Genomic DNA, 17,942 nt, shown 5'->3' on the forward strand with positions numbered 1-17,942 from the left:
AGATGCCCGAGGAATGGAGGAGAAGTGTGCTGGTGCCCATCTTTAAGAACAAGGGAGATGTGCAGAGTTGTGGCAACTACAGAGGAATAAAGCTGATGAGCCACACGATGAAGCTATGGGAAAGAGTAGTTGAAGCTAGACTAAGGGCAGAGGTGAACATCTGTGAGCAGCAGTATGGTTTCGTGCCAAGAAAGAGTACAACAGATGCAATATTTGCTTTGAGGATGTTGATTGAGAAATACAGAGAAGGTCAGAAGGAGCTGCATTGTGTCTTTGTAGATCTGGAGAAAGCTTATGACAGGGTGCCCAGAGAGGAACTGTAGTTTTGTATGAGGAAGTCTGGAAGAATGTCAGGCAGGAGGCCTAGAGGAAAACCAAAGAGGAGGTTTATGGATATGGTTAAAGAGGATATGAAGGTAGTTGGTGTGAGAGAAGAGGATGCAGAAGACAGGATTAGATGGACGCAATTGATTTGCTGTGGCCACCCCTGAAGGGAAAAGCCGAAAGGAAAAGAAGAAGATGTAAACATGTCTGAACGAAATTCTATCCACCTTTTGTCTTGTTTCTCACTTCCACTTTCTCCTTTTATCTCCCATCTGCCATCCATGGTGTCTTTCATGCTTATTTGTGAGGTGTTAAAGCACCAGTTGAAGACCTTTTGTTTTTCTTGGCACATGCCCCAACAAGTCCCAACAGTTTACTTCAGATGAGATCCAGTACAACATGGTATGACATAATAGTGCCCGAACTGTGTCACATCCAATGCCAAAATAACCGCAGAAAAACATGTTCGGTGTTGTAAAACAATGATAAAGCAAATGATATATTATCAAACAGTGTCTGTAACCATGCTCCACTTTCCAACACTTTCCCAACATGGAACTAGGAAGGCAACATTGGATAGTTTCTGATATGACAACCAATCAAAATTCTCAGGGATTTGGCAGGTTTTTGGACATGCCAAGACGACTTTCTAGACATTTACCTTGCTGCATAAAGAAACTGTCACACTACCACTCTGTCACTTAAATGTTGGCCTAATGTCTTAGATTCCATCTAAACAATAGTTTAATTATTCAAGCTCGTGCAGCTATAAACACATTTGTTTTTGGACATGTACCTATTATAATAAAATAGAACTTTCAGAAAGTAAGGTTTCTAATATGGATCTCTGTATCATAAATACATTTGTAATAATTAGTAGAGAATAACAAAAAAAGCCAGCCATTCAGAATTTTATCTTGAACTGCAAAAGCTGTGTTTTGTTTCTAATGCTGTGTCTTATCTATGATGTGCCAGTTAATGTGCGGTAAACATGCTTCAAAATCTGTGACTATCTTTAATTTGTAGCCTGCCAACAGCAGGCAGAGGTGGGGCAGAAGCTAATCAGGTCAAACCAGACTTTCTGTTGTTTTCAAAGTTAGTTTTTCGCTATGTGAAAACACAACGACAATAAAGATTCTTGATTCAAATGTCTACCATGAACATGAGAGTAACTCTGCACTTTGAAACAGGACCACTGACTCAAAACAATACATAATATAGAGTATGTCATTCATTTTCATGCTATGTGAAGATGATCATAACAGCTACAGAAGTCAAGGGTTACACGATGACAAGAAAAGATTACTAAAACAGATACCCACAATCTTCAGTGCTGTCAAGGCATGTTTACTCACCTCCATCAGAGACTGCAGCAGACTGTAAAGAGAGACAGAGAGACATGGATTAGGATTTTTCCTCCACACAGATGACTGACATTCACAGGAGCTCAGACAGGACATGAGGACCAAGAGGCAGCAGCCTGAGCATGCACTTTTGGCCACACCGAGACACAGACTGGCCTATTTCATTAACATACACACTTTCACATCATGACACAGTCAGGTTAGCGCCTACACTCATTGTCTGCTGTGTGGGTGGAATTATCTGTGAACTGGCTGTGCTTGCTCTGCAAGAAAAGAAAACCTCCTCAGAAGGGTGGGGTTTAGTCTGTGTGTGTGTGTGTGTGTGTGTGTGTGTGTGTGTGTGTGTGTGTGTGTGTGTTTCTGCTGTCTCGGTGGGGACTTTGACCTGACTCGTGTCAAGGTGGGGACCAAAAATGAGGTCCCCACAAGTTTAAACAGTGTTTTCTTGGCCATGTTGTGGTTACTGAAAAAAGTAAAAGTGCAAAAACGTTTCTTTAGGGTTAGGCATTGTTTTGGTCTGGGTTAAGGTTAGGGTTAGGGCAAGGGTTAGGGGTTAGATATGAATGGGAGTCAATGGTAAGTCCCCACGGGAATAGCAGAACCAGATTGTGTGTGTGTATGTGTACTTGTTTATCGATACCGGTGGGGACCCGTTGGGGACTTCAACCTGACTATTGCTATATAGCTGGGGACTCGTCTCACGGTGGGGACCTAAAATGAGGTCCCCACGGGTGGCAACACCGTTTTCTTGGCCATGTTGTTGGTACTAAAAAATGTAAAAGTGCAAAAACGTTTCTTTAGGGTTACGCATTGTTTTGGTGAAGGTTAAGGTTAGGGTAAGGGTTAGACATGAATGGGAGTCAATGGTATGTCCCTACCGGTATAGATAAACAAACGTGTGTGTGTGTGTGTGTGTGTGTGTGTGTGTGTGTGTGTGTGTGTGTGTGTGTGTGTGTGTGTTTTAAGGTGAAGAAAGGACCTGCCCCCAGTTTTACAGTAAGTGTGATGTTTGTTTGCATATCTCACAATCCCTAATTGCCGAGTTTAACATGTAGAAACATTCTGAAACTTTATTTAATCTAAATTTTCATACACCCACAGACAGAATATCTAAACAGACATACTTTCAAGCCAAACTGACTTTATAGTGAAATCATGTTCCCCTGACACAGACTCAAAACAGCTCACACACACACAGTTTACACTCCAGTGATTTTTATCCCAGACATGTTGAGCTGGGATGAGATCATTCAACAGACATCAGTAATGTAGCTAACTCTGGAACAATGAAACACTGTATGACTCAGACAAAGCTAAAGGAGAGAAGTAGATAAAAAGGAGAAAGGGGTGAGAAAAAAAGATTGAGAACAGAAAAAAAAAATGAGAAAGGAAGGTTAAGAAGCAGCAGACAGTGCTGTTTGCCAATGAGAATATGAGAGAAAGAAGAAACAAAGAAGTACACAGCAGAGAACACCAAAAAAATATCAGCTCTCTGGAGGAAACAAACTGAGCCACACTGTCAATCTGAAGCTTCTGATTCTGTTAAGCTGACCACTAAACTTACTAATGTCTGGCTTTTTGCCTATTGATATGGCAGGAGCAGGCATTGTAGTCGCTATTTGAGCAGCTGCACTGGTTATGAAGGTATATTCTGTGGTACATTTACATTTGGAAATTAACTTTTAATAATTTCATCAGTACTCAGCACACACACGAGGGAATCTTCTAGACGGCTTGATGATTTTCTAAAGTTATTCTATGGATTTGGTAGAAATGCTTGAACTTGTTTCTGAGAAATCATGTGGTTGCTCCGCTAGTGTGGTATGGTGAACACTAAATAGAGTAACCACAAATCTCTCTGGCTTTTTCAAAGCAGGAGAAACCACAAGACAGTAATTAAGGAAGAGTTTAAACATACTTTTGATATTATTATCCTATTAAAACTTTGAGCAGCAGAATGCCGTCAGATCCTTAGAGTGATAAGGAAAATTTACTATTGCAGAGAAAAGTGCTACTACCACAAGTAAATATGTAGTTATGTATAGTTTGTAGTTATTTCATCTAGAATTTACATTGACTTAAGTAACCAGGTTACTATGACCATATTTAATTTTAGGAACACTTGCATAAAGAATTGAGATAGGGAAAGTATTGGTGCAACAGCAGAGTGTAGCATGAAGGAAAAGATAATTTCTTGTAGGAGGAAGCCTTTGTGTTAAAAACAAAAAAAAAAATAGTAAAACTGAAACCACCACTAAAATATGAATAGATCCTTCTTGTAGCCTGAATAAGTCAGTTTCCACAGCTGAGCAGTAAATAGTAAGATTCACATTCACACTTAGAGAAAAAAAGTGTTCTAGTCTGATTTTACTCTGTGCCAAAGTCTAAAAGCTCACTCAGAAAACTAAGCATTCATAGTTGAAAATTATGCAAAACTTAGAGTAACTACGGTTACCACACTACATGTAAATATGCTCTTAGATTTCTGTACATATAAAGGCACTCGGGCCAATTTTCAAAAATGCAAACTACTTTTTATTTTTAAATCAAGCTAAACCCTACCGTATTCTATCTGTAATGAACCTGTGATGCACACAAATCCAACAATGCACACTTTTACAGCAACGTCAGTCCAATTAAGTTGACCCCTCAGAGCAGCATATGTGCTGGTTTGGTTCATGTGCTTCTTGGCCATTTCCTCTCTTGAGCCAAGCTGTGCTGCCCAGATGGCACAGCCATCTTAATCACTGGGATTAGCTGTTTCAGACTGTCCGTGAAAGACTAGAGGTTGGCACAGCTGAGTGAAAAGAGATTTGGTGTGACTTCAGAGCAGATGATTGTGGTCGAACCACTACAGAGGACGAGAGAAAATGACGGAGGCAAAGATTGGTTACCTGATCCTCACACTGATTAGAGCACCACAAATTTCAACATCATGTATTTTATTTCCCATGTATCTGTGTTTCATATGTGTACAGACAGCCTGTGTCTCAAATGGGGGCAGTCTACAGTATGTTTGCATATGGCCAACATCTGTTAGAGATGTGTTTTTTCTGCGTTGGGTGCATTCTTTTGCTTTCGTGAATGTATGTGTGTGGGTGAGAAAGTGGGTGTGTTCACTTCTGATCCCCATTCAGCTCCAGTGTGATCACTTCCAGACGCACAGTGGTTGAGGCCCCCAAGTTCCCTCTCCTCTTTTTTTTTCCTTACTTAACTCCCCTCTAGCCTATTTTCACTCTCTCTTTCCTTTTGTTTGTTCTTTTCCCCTTAATCAGTCATCCAAGTCTTTCACCCCGAGTCTGTCCCTCATTACCATCGTTCTCCTTCCACTCTTCCCTTAAATCATTCTCTTTCTCTTCCCTTCTTTTGCCTTTCTTGAGTAATTCCAGCAGTGTTTCCCCTCCTCTCTTGGCAGGTCCAGGTCATTCCTGACAACCCGCAGAAAATGACTGGGGTTTTCCAGACATTCCCTCTTAAAGTTCCTCTCCCCATACCCCACATCCACAGGGATGCATGCAGCTGGAAAATTGTATTGATAACAGAAAAACAAAGCATCAAATGTATCTCCACTATTTTTAACAAAGAAAGTGCTGCCACCTCATACCCCCATTTACACTTCTTTTAGCTTCCACTGGCTTCAAACTCTGTTGCGCAGTGGTTCAGTGGTTAGCATCGTCGCCTTGCAGCTAGAAGATTCCTGGGTTGTGTCCCAGCCTGGGCCTAGAACCTTCTGTATGGAGTTTGCATGTTCTCCCTGTGCATGTATGGGTTTTTCTCACTCCGGCTTCCTCCCACAGTCCAAAAACATGTTGAGGTTAATTGATAATTCTGAATTGCCCGTAGGTGTGAATATGAAAGTGCTGTTTATCTCTATAGCTCTATGATAGAGTGGTGTCCCCTGCCTTCGCCGAACTTTAGCACTATTGGCAGCACAGATTTACCACAGCCTCTATACTACTGCTGCTGATTTTTGACATTGGTGTGGTTTTTGTGTGCCCATCATATGGAAAATGTCCTCATAATATCTTCAGAAATTGATACAGTGGCACATGACTGATGCCGCTAAGTATGGCTTCTACATTTGTGAAGGACTTGTTCTTTACTGGCAGTAAAAAGGTCTCAAGCAAAACATCAGAATGCGTGCGAGTGTGTGTATGGTTATTAATTTGGTGAATTCAGACAGACATGTAGCTAATGGTTACCTCTGGTAATAAACATGTCAACACATTGTCTATTTGCCATTTAAACTGTCTTAATGAGAGTCTCTCATGATGCTATTAAGATGTTTGTTAGATTTCGCTGAACAAGCTGGTCGGACTTGACCTGATTTTTAGCGCAGAGACAAAACAATAGACCACAGAATCTGCACTTCAGAAAACCCTGTGCTTCCTAAACACAACTTTAAGCAAAAATAAGTCCAAATAGCAGCTTGATTCTTACCTATTTTAAGAAATAACAGGAAAGATGTAATGGTGTCAACATATTGTCTCACTAGTAGGTAAGTTAGGTATTTGACATTTGATCTTTTCTGGCTTTATCATTCAGGCACAGATGATGGTACGCAAATTTCACAAAAGCAAGCAAGCAAGCAATACACCCTATAGACGATCTATGACAGGGTTTTATGATACCATGTGCCCACGGTGCGCCCCCAGTTATCAAAATGGCTAATGTCTCAATAAAAGACAACAGGCGTAATATGAAGTGTAATTGCTATTGGATTTTTGAGGCTACTACCAATCATAATATCTGAGAGTTTAGAAACTCAAAATATACACTCATCAGCCATTTTGCTATGTGCATCTGTGAAGTCTAATAAAATCAGACATAGCTGCCCTGCCATAATTTTGACTTTTTGTCCACAAAATTAACATACATGAGGGGGGAAACATTTTAGGGCACCTTTAAAAACAGTGCAGTCCAGGACACAACTACCATCAACGAGAATGATCTCAATAACAAGCGTACAGAATTATCACCTTTTTGACGTCAACAAAACCTCAAAATGCAGAAGCATCATAAAAGTAGAATTTATGGCAGAGCTGATGTATTGGATTGCATTGAATTTCACAGGTGTACCTAATAAAGTGGCCGGTGAGTGGACATTGACAGATATTTTTTTAAACAGCCATTTCAGGTCAAACTGTGACCAAAACACGTGGGAAGTATGATGTTGTCTGTGTTCTCAGCCTACTCAGTTTTACTAGTCTAGTTTGAACTAACTCCTAAATTGACTGCAGAATAATCCTCAAATTCTGTCAGTGCCAAAGAATAAATATCATTGGAAATATGATAGCAAATAACTATTATTTAAAGATTTTAGTTTATGTGTGTGCCTATTTTTTTATTCATTGACTTACTGAATACTGAAAATGCCCATGACATCTTCAAATTGAGGCCAAACACTTGAAACCCTAAGATAATCATTTTTCGACTCTTCACAATTAAGTAAGTGAAACCAAAAAATTTCACTTTACGTAACATCGCCGGTAGCTCTATTTTTAAACTCTGGTTAGTCTATGAATGCTTTCTTATCTTGAATTAGATCCTAGGATTCACAGAAATGAATAAAGTCTGGGAAGATTATTTTGGTATTCTAACAAGCCCTGTGCCCTGAATACTAACTCAGTGGGAAGTCCTGTAGACAGTTACACAGCTGTATCACATGACTGCACTCCCTGGAAACAGACGCATTTTTCATTTCCAGTCTATCACTGTTGTCATCTTGCGGCTCAACGGGATCTACAGAATTGCTTCACACAGACAAGATATGAATGATTTCAGTAGCGACAGAGTGTTACACTAGAGGATCAGTAGTGGCACAATGACTTGTTGGATTATGTGAGATTTAAAAATATTATTTTGTGTCTACAGGTCAAAACTTGTTTGGTTACCTACATCCTCCTCTTTTCAGCTCCCTGAACATAAACCGCTACCTTGTAGCCACATGCTTGGCTTGTTTATGTTCTGTTTATGTGTGTGTGTGTGATTGTGTAGGGAGTGGTTGGTCACTGTGTGTACAGGTCCCAAGTGCTTTACTAGCTGTGACTAGTGGGGAATGGGTAGCTTACGTCATCTGTTATGGAGCCTGGATGTCAGGTTCAAACTGTCACTAAACACATAGTACAATTTACAACCGTTTATTCTCACAGTTATCATAATATTAATCCTTTAAAAGCCATAAAAGTCGATTTAGACAATCTCAAGCTTCCCGAATCGTGCCCTATTGGTGTCTGGATGGATGACGGAAAAAGACGTTCTGTTTCCCAGGATGAGACAGAGAGTGACCAGTACACTTGACAGGGTGAAGAAAAATGTTTATCTGTGGGGGAAACTGGAAGGGGTAACATGCACTCATACACACAAAGACAACACTGTTTGTACCACAGGAACCTACTCCTGGCTCCATGACTGGAACTTAACTGCCACCTTTGGTAAGGAATTAGATTCTACTCTTGTGTATACAAGTGAAAGATGACTGAAATATGGAAGAACATGTCTTGTAAGTCTATCCATGTGCCTATAAACCCTGGCAATACTACAGGAGACCACACCTATAACTGAACAAATGGCACACACACGCTGTCCTTAAAAGGTGAATTAGAATTCACAACACAGAGTTCCCGACTGCATGTGTCCGAACTCACTCACTTCCAGCTGAGGAGGAAGCTGTTGAGCCAACAGTCTCAATGTGTGCGTGCCTATGTGTTTACTTTTGAATATGAGGTGAATAGTGGCTGCCATTGAGAAGACTGAAGCCATCCTGCCAGCACTGGCAAACAAGAAACTGCTTAGCTTTAGCATAGCTCAACTCTAAACGGAAAGGATGAGTTAGACAAGCTGATTATGTTCTAATGACCCAAGAGTGTGCCAAATGGGGCTGCACAGGTGTGGGTACGAGCCAGACAGATTTCCACGTAACTCTGACCAACAAATTACCACTTTCTGAAAAAAATAAGATTATAGAAAAAACAAAAAAACTGTTCAAATTAATTCGTAAACAAGGAGTGATCAGCAATCTCAGTGTCAATGGCTTCTATGTGTTTTCCATTTCAGCGTCCCCACGATCATCTCAATACTCGATATTATATTCCACAGTGAAATCCTGGGTAACCAACTCTGGAATTCTGGGATGAAGCCCTAAATCCCTAAAATGCACTCAGGAATCAATATTCACTCTCAGTGAAAGGAAGGAATGCAGATAATGTTTGTTTCCCTACAATAGAGCCACACAGAAGATGTGACTCAGAGGTTGAGCCGGTGATAAACGTCTGTTTTACTTGGCTTGTTGCCTTAAACAACAGCATCGTCACAGACAAAAGAGGGAACAATACGTAAACGCAAATTAATCTGTTTGAAAACCTCTGTCTTAACACCTGCACGCATATGATGGCAGCTGCTGGTCGACATGCTAAATTAAGTAAATTTCACATGAAATGAGACAGCTGACTCAGCCCACCTTTCCATTATATTAAAGCTGCCTTTTCTCACTTTCCATAACACATACAGACAAAAAGAGCCTTCGGGATGACATGTACAAACCATATGACTCACAGAGACAAGAAAAAGGAAGCTATTTGTGTCTATGCCTCAATTTTTCACAGTCCTTGTCCTGACTTTTCTGTCTTTCTTTCTGTCTTCCTTCTTTTCTCCCACTTTGCCCTTCCTACTCAAAGCACATCTGGCTTTGAGAGGAAGAGAAACAGCCTGGAGCTGTCGCAAAATCTTTTAGTTTTCCCCTCTTCTGTCTCATTTTACCTTTACACACACTTCAGCTGGCCACGAACACGTCCTTGATTTGCTCAATTTAAATTCAACTCTATTTCTTTCCCATGAGTTCTTGTCTTCTTTCTCGTCTACACTGTCTTCACTCGCCCCTCATCCCTTTGTTTTCCCCCTTCTATGGTATGTAGATAATGGACTTCCTTTTCTCATTGTGTACGCGCTTTCGTCCATCTGTCCCTGTCTTTGTCACTTGCAGTGATGAGAACAACTCCGGTATGCATTCAATAACATTCGCACTCCTATTTTCTCTTCCCAGTTACATCTTTCTTTAATTTTTGTCATTAACCTTAGTGAAGAAAAAGTAAAGGCTGCCAACCATGAATAGTTCTGTGGATTTTTTGTTTTGGCTGCTACCTTTTCCCATTCAGGGAGGGACCTTGGCAACATCACTTCAACTTTTATTATTAAAAGCTTTGGCTAATAAATCAGTTCAAATATTTGAACCTGGGTGAGATAACTTTGTTTCTAAGAACATAAAGAAATCAGTCCCTCCTTACATTCGCTTCCTCACATCATAAAAAAGGCAAGCTTGTTATTTTCCCAATAAATACTACTTGTACAGTATTGTGTGCATAAGTGTGTACTACTCACTGTATTGAAGTTCCAGACCCGCTTGAAGGAGAGCCTCTTCCTCAGGCTCATCCTGCTCTCCTCTCAAAGAGGAGGAAACCCGCTGACTGCTCAATCTACATATCTGAACCACACAAACATACACATGTGCGCTGATGCTGACAGAACTTCTTCAGGAGCTATCTAGGGCAGGAAATTCATGCAGACAGTGGACTTAGATGGAGCCATGCCTCAGCACTCCCCTCACACAAACACACGTCTTAGGATAAGTTTGAACTATCTGCTAAAGTTGTACAAAGTAAATGTACCGTAGCTCACTGTAATACTCTCTTACTACACCTCTCCCTCTCGTTCTCACACTCACTCCACCACACACTGAGCTGACAGACTGACTAGGAAGTTCCATTCTCTCGCGGACACACACACCGACACGCATACCTCAGTTACCATAGTGACACGCCCCCATCATGCAGCAGTTGCCAAGAAGGGGAGTGATCAAAGGTCAGTCTGCCAATCACGCTGCAGCACAGCCTTCACCTCTCCACCCTTCTCCTATTCCTCTCTGTTCAAATCACAGCTAGACAGGTACGCACGATCAAACTCGACTATACATTTGTTATGCATTTTTTAAAAAATGTAATGTCTCCCCTGTTTCACATATGAAAACTAAAAGCAGGGGAGAAGAGAGGATGGGGAGAGGAGTGGGTTTTATCACCAGCATCAGCTTTACAAAGATCAATGAAAATTCTGCAGGTTTGTTAAAAGGTCGACTGAAGCAAACAAAGGCACTTCACAGGACTTGAGCGCATACTCACACGCACACTCTTTCTCTCACACATGCAAACAAAGACTGCAATTGAATCTGTGCATATGGCCTTGAGCCTACATCTAGCTCCCCCTAATTTCCTGTTTTGGCAAAAGTTACTACACCTTCTTGTATATTTCCACACTTCTATCGTTTTGATAGCACTGTCTGGACTGACTAACTGTAATGACTCAATTACATACACACAACACATACACTAAATGACTGTGTCTGTTTAACTGGCTCTGTGTTCAGCAGACAGTAGCTGACTCAGAGCTACACTCTGTGGTAATACACGAGCGTGTTCATAGGGCTGTGGATATTCGGTTAGAAATAATATAAAACGTAGAATATTGTTTGATGAGACATTTTTTGACATAAATTTTGGTAAGAAATCAATCAAATGGTGATATTTCCTTACAATCACTTGTCTGTCTACATGTCTGAGGTAACAATTTGTGACTCGGCTGTGACTAACAGTCACATGATGGGGACTTTCCAGCTAAACTGGGATGAACTGCAGTCTGTGCTTACACAGAGCTAAGGAAAGACAAGCCAAGAAACAAATCAAAAATGCAAGTTGTGAAATATATAGTATATGGAGTCACCGATTTTAAAAAAAATTAAATTAAATTAAACATGGGGGCACTTGGCAGATTTCAGGTTATTTCAATTTTATGTGAAAAATTATCAAACATATTAACTAATTTTTTTTCTATTTTTATGATTTATGGTATTAGAACTGTGTCATATAGCACACAAGGTACCTTTGAGCTCTGCCTACTTCTAGCTGTGGTTGTGCTGTTTCCATAGAGATGCACTGAAAAATGAGCCCACAGTCAGTTCAAAGGGATAAAACCATAAGATAACAGTAAGCATTAAGAGCTATGTGGAGGTCTGTGTCTCTTAGCAAACAATATTTAAAAAAAAAAAAAACACAACAATACTACTTTCAGGACTAGTAGCTGAAAGAAGACATTTTTCTGTCTTCTTTTCAGTTCCACAAGCACCATTTGAGGCCATACAGCTCAAAATGCTGCCATATTGATGCTGAAGTTAATGTTAACCTTCCACGTCCCTGTATCATAGCAACATCAGGGATGGCTCCAGCACTCAGCCCCCCAACACACACACACACACACACACACACACACACACACACACACACACACACACACACACACACGCTGAAGGCGATGCCAAAGCACTAATTACCAGAGCTTCTGGTGCTAAGGAGGCTGCCCAGTTGAAGCCTAATTTTGAAAACTTTCAAGTTTGCCTGGTTCAGCTAATTTCATCAAAAACTACTAAAACCACATTATTCAAATGCCATTTCTGAACAGTTCACTGGTCGGTAACAAATCTAACAGGCCAGGAAGAAGCATGAGTGGTGTTTAAGTAACCTGTGTCAAGTTCAGCTCAAAACATATCTGTCAAAGCAGGGGAAGAGAGAAGAGGCAGGACGGCACACAGGATAAGAGGGATATGACAAAGTTTAGGTTGGCTAAATCCACATCCTGAAGAGAAAAGGAAGAGAGCAGAAGAGAAGAATAGAGGACTCAATAGATGACAGGCAAAGATATTTTTCACGTCCCCCCCGCCCCCAACCTAGTTTCTGTGGTCCAGGCAATCGGCTTTTCCCTTGCGTTTGTACGTTAAATCATAGTCTTTTCTACGGCAGCTCAGCATAAAACCAAAATATTCTCTTCTGCAGATATCAGATGACAGAAACACAACAGAACTACACACAAACAACTACACTCATGAGCAGTCACACACATGCAGTACACATGTTCCAAGTCGCTACTGATTTCTTACATCACGTCTCAGTTAGGTCTATCCTGAAACTGCTTTATTTTTTTGTAGATGCCATTTGGGTTTGGGATATGCTGACATACTAACTAACAAGCCAGTCTTTAGTTAGTTCACAGAAATTGGTAATAGATAAAATTACCAAAGAGGGTTTTGGCAAACACCTGAAAAATGTGTTTCGTTACAAAATCCTGTGAATCAAATACAAAATATTATGAGCAGAAGTGTTAAGAAAAATTCAAACTTTTAAAATAACAGAGGGACATGAGCCACTGTCTTTTATGAGAATGTGTGGGAGATGCGAGCTACAGCAATGTAGGAGCAATCAACAGGTGTTTTTTCATTTAACCAGATAAATGAAAAACACATGAAAACACTTGTATTAGCTCACTTCCAAATCATCTCTGTCAAACGAACTAGTTTTATATATGGAGAGAAGGTTTTAATTTACCATCGTTCTGTTTCTCTTTTTCTCTGTCTAGCACACAAAATAAAACTCAACAGTGCCCTCTACAGTTATCAGTTAGGCGAGGCACTGAACCCAGCAAAACCCAAATGGATTTCTTCAGAATTTTCTTTAAATGCTGGAAGACAGCTTACATTCAATCTCAGTCTCTGTACCAGTCATCACTGTGTGGCAGCAAATCGGTCATGATTTAGCTGATAAACTGATATGACTGTGAGGATCAGCTGCTAAAGACACTGAAATCTAATTATATGTAGAAAATCAACATGCGCATGTCAGAGAAAGTAGAGCAAATGCTGCTCACACTCCCTTTGAAAGCAAGTTTGATACTGCTTTTAAAGACGACATTTTGATGATACTTGCTATTCAGATTAATATGATTCATGTGCTGCTGCCTTTCTAAAATGTAATTTGCAGCAGTCGCTGGTTAAGTAGCTGGAACATCGTCACACACAGTGCAAAATTACGCAAAAAGAAAGAGGAGAAATCCTGAAAATGATTCATACCAAACAGGAAAACTGCACTAGTAAAGAGGAACAGCATTCACAAGTAGACCTTCACCTACAGACTGAATTGTCAAGATATTTGCTCAAACTGAAGCCTCAAACTGGTAAGATTTTACTATTACTTGAGCTACACTTCAAGACAATTTAAAATAAAATAAAAAAAACCCAACAAAACAGTCCAGCGACTGACTTATCACATGACGCAGTTTGCAGTTTGTGCTGATGTGGTAAACTGCATCATCTGGCACTTAACGGAGATAAAAAAGAAGCACTTGTGTTTATCGGAAACTGGAGCTATGTCTAATGTGACTCTTGGCCTCCTGAGGTGTTTCATGTACAGGAGCAGTGTTGATCCTGTCTTATCATCTGACACACTCTGCTCCCAGGGGATATCATGAGGAACAACACACACACACACAAGGTCTTGCACACACACAAAATACAAAATGTGTGTTCAACTCTTCGGTCGTCAGGATTGTGTTCTTATTCACTTATTCGGGATAGGAATGAGTTTTTTATGCCTCTATGTGTGTGTGTGTGTGTGTGTGTGTGTGTGTGTGTGTGTGTGTGTGTGTGTGTGTGTGTGTGTGTGTGTGTGTGTGTGTGTGCTTGTGTTGGGTCAGAGGGCTGCTCTTTTCTCACTACTGTGTATAGTGAAATAATGTCCTGTGCTGCTCTCCACCACAGTGTTAAAACCCCCCCACTCTGAACTTCATGTGTACAGTTGCATGGACACACAGCTATTGATCTGTTCAACTACACTGTGGACAGCACAACCAAATTCCATAAGCTGCTACTTTACCAGCACCGTAAACATTTGGAACAGCCATTTTAGTATTTCTGAAATGCAATTAGACATTTCATGAGGAATGAAGTGTGGTATTTTGTTATAATAGTATAATAATATGTCTCAGTAGCCATAGCACAAAACCAAACCCAAAACAAATTAACTAATCTAATGGACTGAACAAAGACTCAACAGGTCTCCCTTTAACTCTACAGAGCCAGAAAGAGCCTGATGATTGGCCTGCACTAGTCACATGACCTGTCATTCCAGAAATAGGCCTGACAACGAAAGTTTCAGTGCATTCAATTCATTTTAGCCTCAATAAATATGCATTGGATGACTGGCATGAACCAACAGTGCTTCAACAACAACAGACAAAGAGAGAGGTGGTACTAAACAAGAGTATTGTTTTGGCCTTCCAAACATGTTAAGCATTACAATCAGCACCAACAGAGAAGATTTCAAATCTATTTGCATTTTTAATTGAACTTATTAGCATCTCCTGGAACAGTGATCTAAAACAGTTAAGATTGTGTAACACAGCCTGGATGCCATATGTGACAGGAGCAAGGGAGCCGTCAGTGGGATGAAATATAGGCTGCATCAAACACACATGTACACACACACGCACACACACACACACACACACACACACACACACACACACAGAAATTCTCCCACAAACACGCACAGCTCATATACTCACTGGATCAGTGGCTGTTTCAGAATCCACGCTCAAAGTTTGCTGCTCCATGAAGGAAGAGACAAGTAATCCTCAGCACTGCGTGTGAGAGCTCCCCTCAGTGCACATTGTCATCAGCTGTTGGTTGTGTGTTTGTGCGCAGAGAGACCAAGTGGCAAAGCTTGATGGCTTTCAAATGTCCAAACCGCTACAGAATGTCGCTGTCGCTAGATTCCCTTTCCTTCTTGTTCTCCCTGTCATTCCCCCTCCTTTGCCTCCTCCTCTTCCCTCTCTATCCCTTGCCCTGCCTCTCAGCTCTTCCCCCTCCTCTGTCTCTGCCTTTGCACCCACCCGCGTATAATTTCTATTCCACCCACACTGCTGTGGGCTGAGAGACGCGCACATACACACACTCAAGATGAATGCGTAGGCACGGCTGCAGAGGGAGACCCCTTGCCATTAAGGAACACATCCACACATAAAAATCAGCGTGAAGTTGAATGTGTGCGCTCTTCTGTCATCTGCTTAGTATGCCCCACGCACGTCTGGAGAGTAAACTGACATTCGTGATAGTGAGGGGGGAGCAAAACAAGCAAAAACGGGGGAGAAATGGATGCACTGGACGTTCAGCAAAGAATTCTCTGGGAAGACGGAGACACGAGATTGTCAAGCTGACAGCTATCTGCGGCAATGACTGGGTCGAACAAGCTGCATTCCTGAACATGCCTTGACACACAGGGAAGGTACTCACCCTAACACTCTATTCCACACACCCCTCCTGCCTGCCCTCCACTTGGCCCAGGGGTGAAGACAGCAAATGAAGCACCACCTCATTCACACTGATAAATAACCTACAGACGGGTGGCGGCTGCATTCAGTGCCAACCTACAGGAGCACAATATGGCACACAAACCTCTCTGAAAAGTTGTTTGACGTGATGTCAAGAACACATTCTCGTCCCGTTTTCAAAGGGCAGCATACTATAGCTAGAGGTTCTGGATAACTGCGGACAAAGTTCTTTTCACTTATTCCAGTTAAAGCAGTCGGAAATACCCAAGTACTCAGCTAGTATTTTCAGGTGTATTTTACTGTTGTCTGCTATGTTGTACTTTAAAAATAGATAAACAAAAATACAATACAGAGAATAAAAAAAACATTACTTTGTAATATAAAATTTGACTGATCCACAAAGGGAAACTCACACCCTAACTAGCAGGTGAACTATATAAAACAGTTAAATGCCCTTTACTTGGCTTCATTTTTGAAAGTGATGAACACATTAGTGCACCAGTCAGTAGAATCCAATATATTATTCTGAAATACGCTGTTTTAAAAAATGAGTACATTTACTTGTGGTACTTTCTGATGCTTTTGTACTTTCAGTTATATATACATTTAAATGTATGTTTTTTTCCTGCAAAAAGGGTATTTCTACAGTGTAATATCAGTAGTTACACTTAAGTAGAATTTCTACAGTTTTAACCCTTTAAGCTTCAGTCAATTCCAGCCGTTTTCAGTACAAAAAAAATCGCTAATATTCTATTTTTAAATTTAAAAAAATGACAAAAAATACAGGGAATATTGGACGCGCATTGCGAGGTGCATTTCCTTGAAAACGACCGATTCGTGGATTTTATACCGACTTCAGGACATGTTTTGGACAAAATAGTTTACTGGCTTGTGTCGTCTGGATGTAAAAGGTTGGATTATGGCCGTTTTTTGTGGAATATTTTTTTCTGTGTGTAATAATGAACCCGGAAATGTGAGTCGCGCTGTGTGCGTTGAAGCCGTGTATAGAGAACGGATGGATGGATATTCGTTTTTGTCGGACAAATGTGTTTTTCTCACCCGCTGTGGTAATCACATCTGAAAGTGGTTTATACCGGCGGATTCATGAGAATCTAAGCTTTCCATCGGCGTATAGTGTTTGTATAATCGCGTTTGCAGCCGTGGGACATTCTTGAAATTCCTATGCAAATTAGTAGGTGTACCGCCGGCGGTACACTGAAGTTTAACGGGTTAAAAAAGTAAAAATTGTGTAATTTTTTATATAAGTACAACTACACAATTTGTAAATAAAAAAACAATGACATTTTGCAAATGCTAATAAAACAACAACAAAATGGCAAAAATAGGAGTTGTGGGAAAAGCATCTGAATACATTTATTTAAGTGGAGTTTTTTGGGGATGTTGATTAATCCTCATCTTGCCCAGCAGAGCTGCATGTATCTTTAAAAAGCAATGTTTCAAGAAAGTCAAATTATCGCTTTCAGGTGACTAGACCTCAGAGCATAGAGGAAACTGTGATGCACATGTCTTAGGGTGAGGGCTATGATGTGCGTTTGTGAAAACTCAAACCATTCACCCTGAAGAAACAGACTGCATTTATGGCTGAGAGAGCAACATTGGGATTTTAAACCAATTAACTTTCGTAAAAGTCACACAGGCACCAATATACAAAAATAAACATATAAAAAATACAAAGAAGCACACACAACAACTGCTTGGCTTTGCTCGCTAAAAGTGATGTGCCAAAATTATGCAAAGTAGAAAATAAACTGACCAGCCGCAACATTATAACCACATGCCTGATATTGTGTAGGCTACCCTTGTGATATGAAGACAGCTCTAAGGTGTCCAGGCATGATATCCACAATGCCTCAGAAGGTGTCCTGTGGTATCAGACACCCAGGTGTAAGCAGCAGATCCTTTACAGCATCTTCAACTCTTCATTCTTGTTCCTCACACCATTCCTGAATGGTTTTTGCAGTGTGACAGGGTACAGAAACATGCTGAGAGAGACCATTGCTATCAGGAGAATACCGTTGCAATGTACGTGGT

General features: G+C 40.6%; 1 protein-coding gene across 4 annotated transcripts in view; it reads right to left on the bottom strand.

Annotated features, from left to right (window-relative positions):
• rgs12b (regulator of G protein signaling 12b) overlaps window positions 1-17,942 on the bottom strand; it is a 52,788-nt gene that overhangs the window by 17,593 nt on the left and 17,253 nt on the right. For all 4 annotated transcript variants that reach the window (XM_022218476.2, XM_022218475.2, XM_051946349.1 and 1 more), the window contains exon 6: window positions 1,680-1,701. In XM_022218476.2, coding sequence (XP_022074168.2) covers window positions 1,680-1,701 — 22 coding nt within the window. The remainder of the gene's footprint in view (window positions 1-1,679; window positions 1,702-17,942) is intronic.

This window comes from Acanthochromis polyacanthus, chromosome 3 (genome assembly GCF_021347895.1).
Source record: "Acanthochromis polyacanthus isolate Apoly-LR-REF ecotype Palm Island chromosome 3, KAUST_Apoly_ChrSc, whole genome shotgun sequence".
Lineage (NCBI taxonomy): Eukaryota > Metazoa > Chordata > Actinopteri > Pomacentridae > Acanthochromis > Acanthochromis polyacanthus.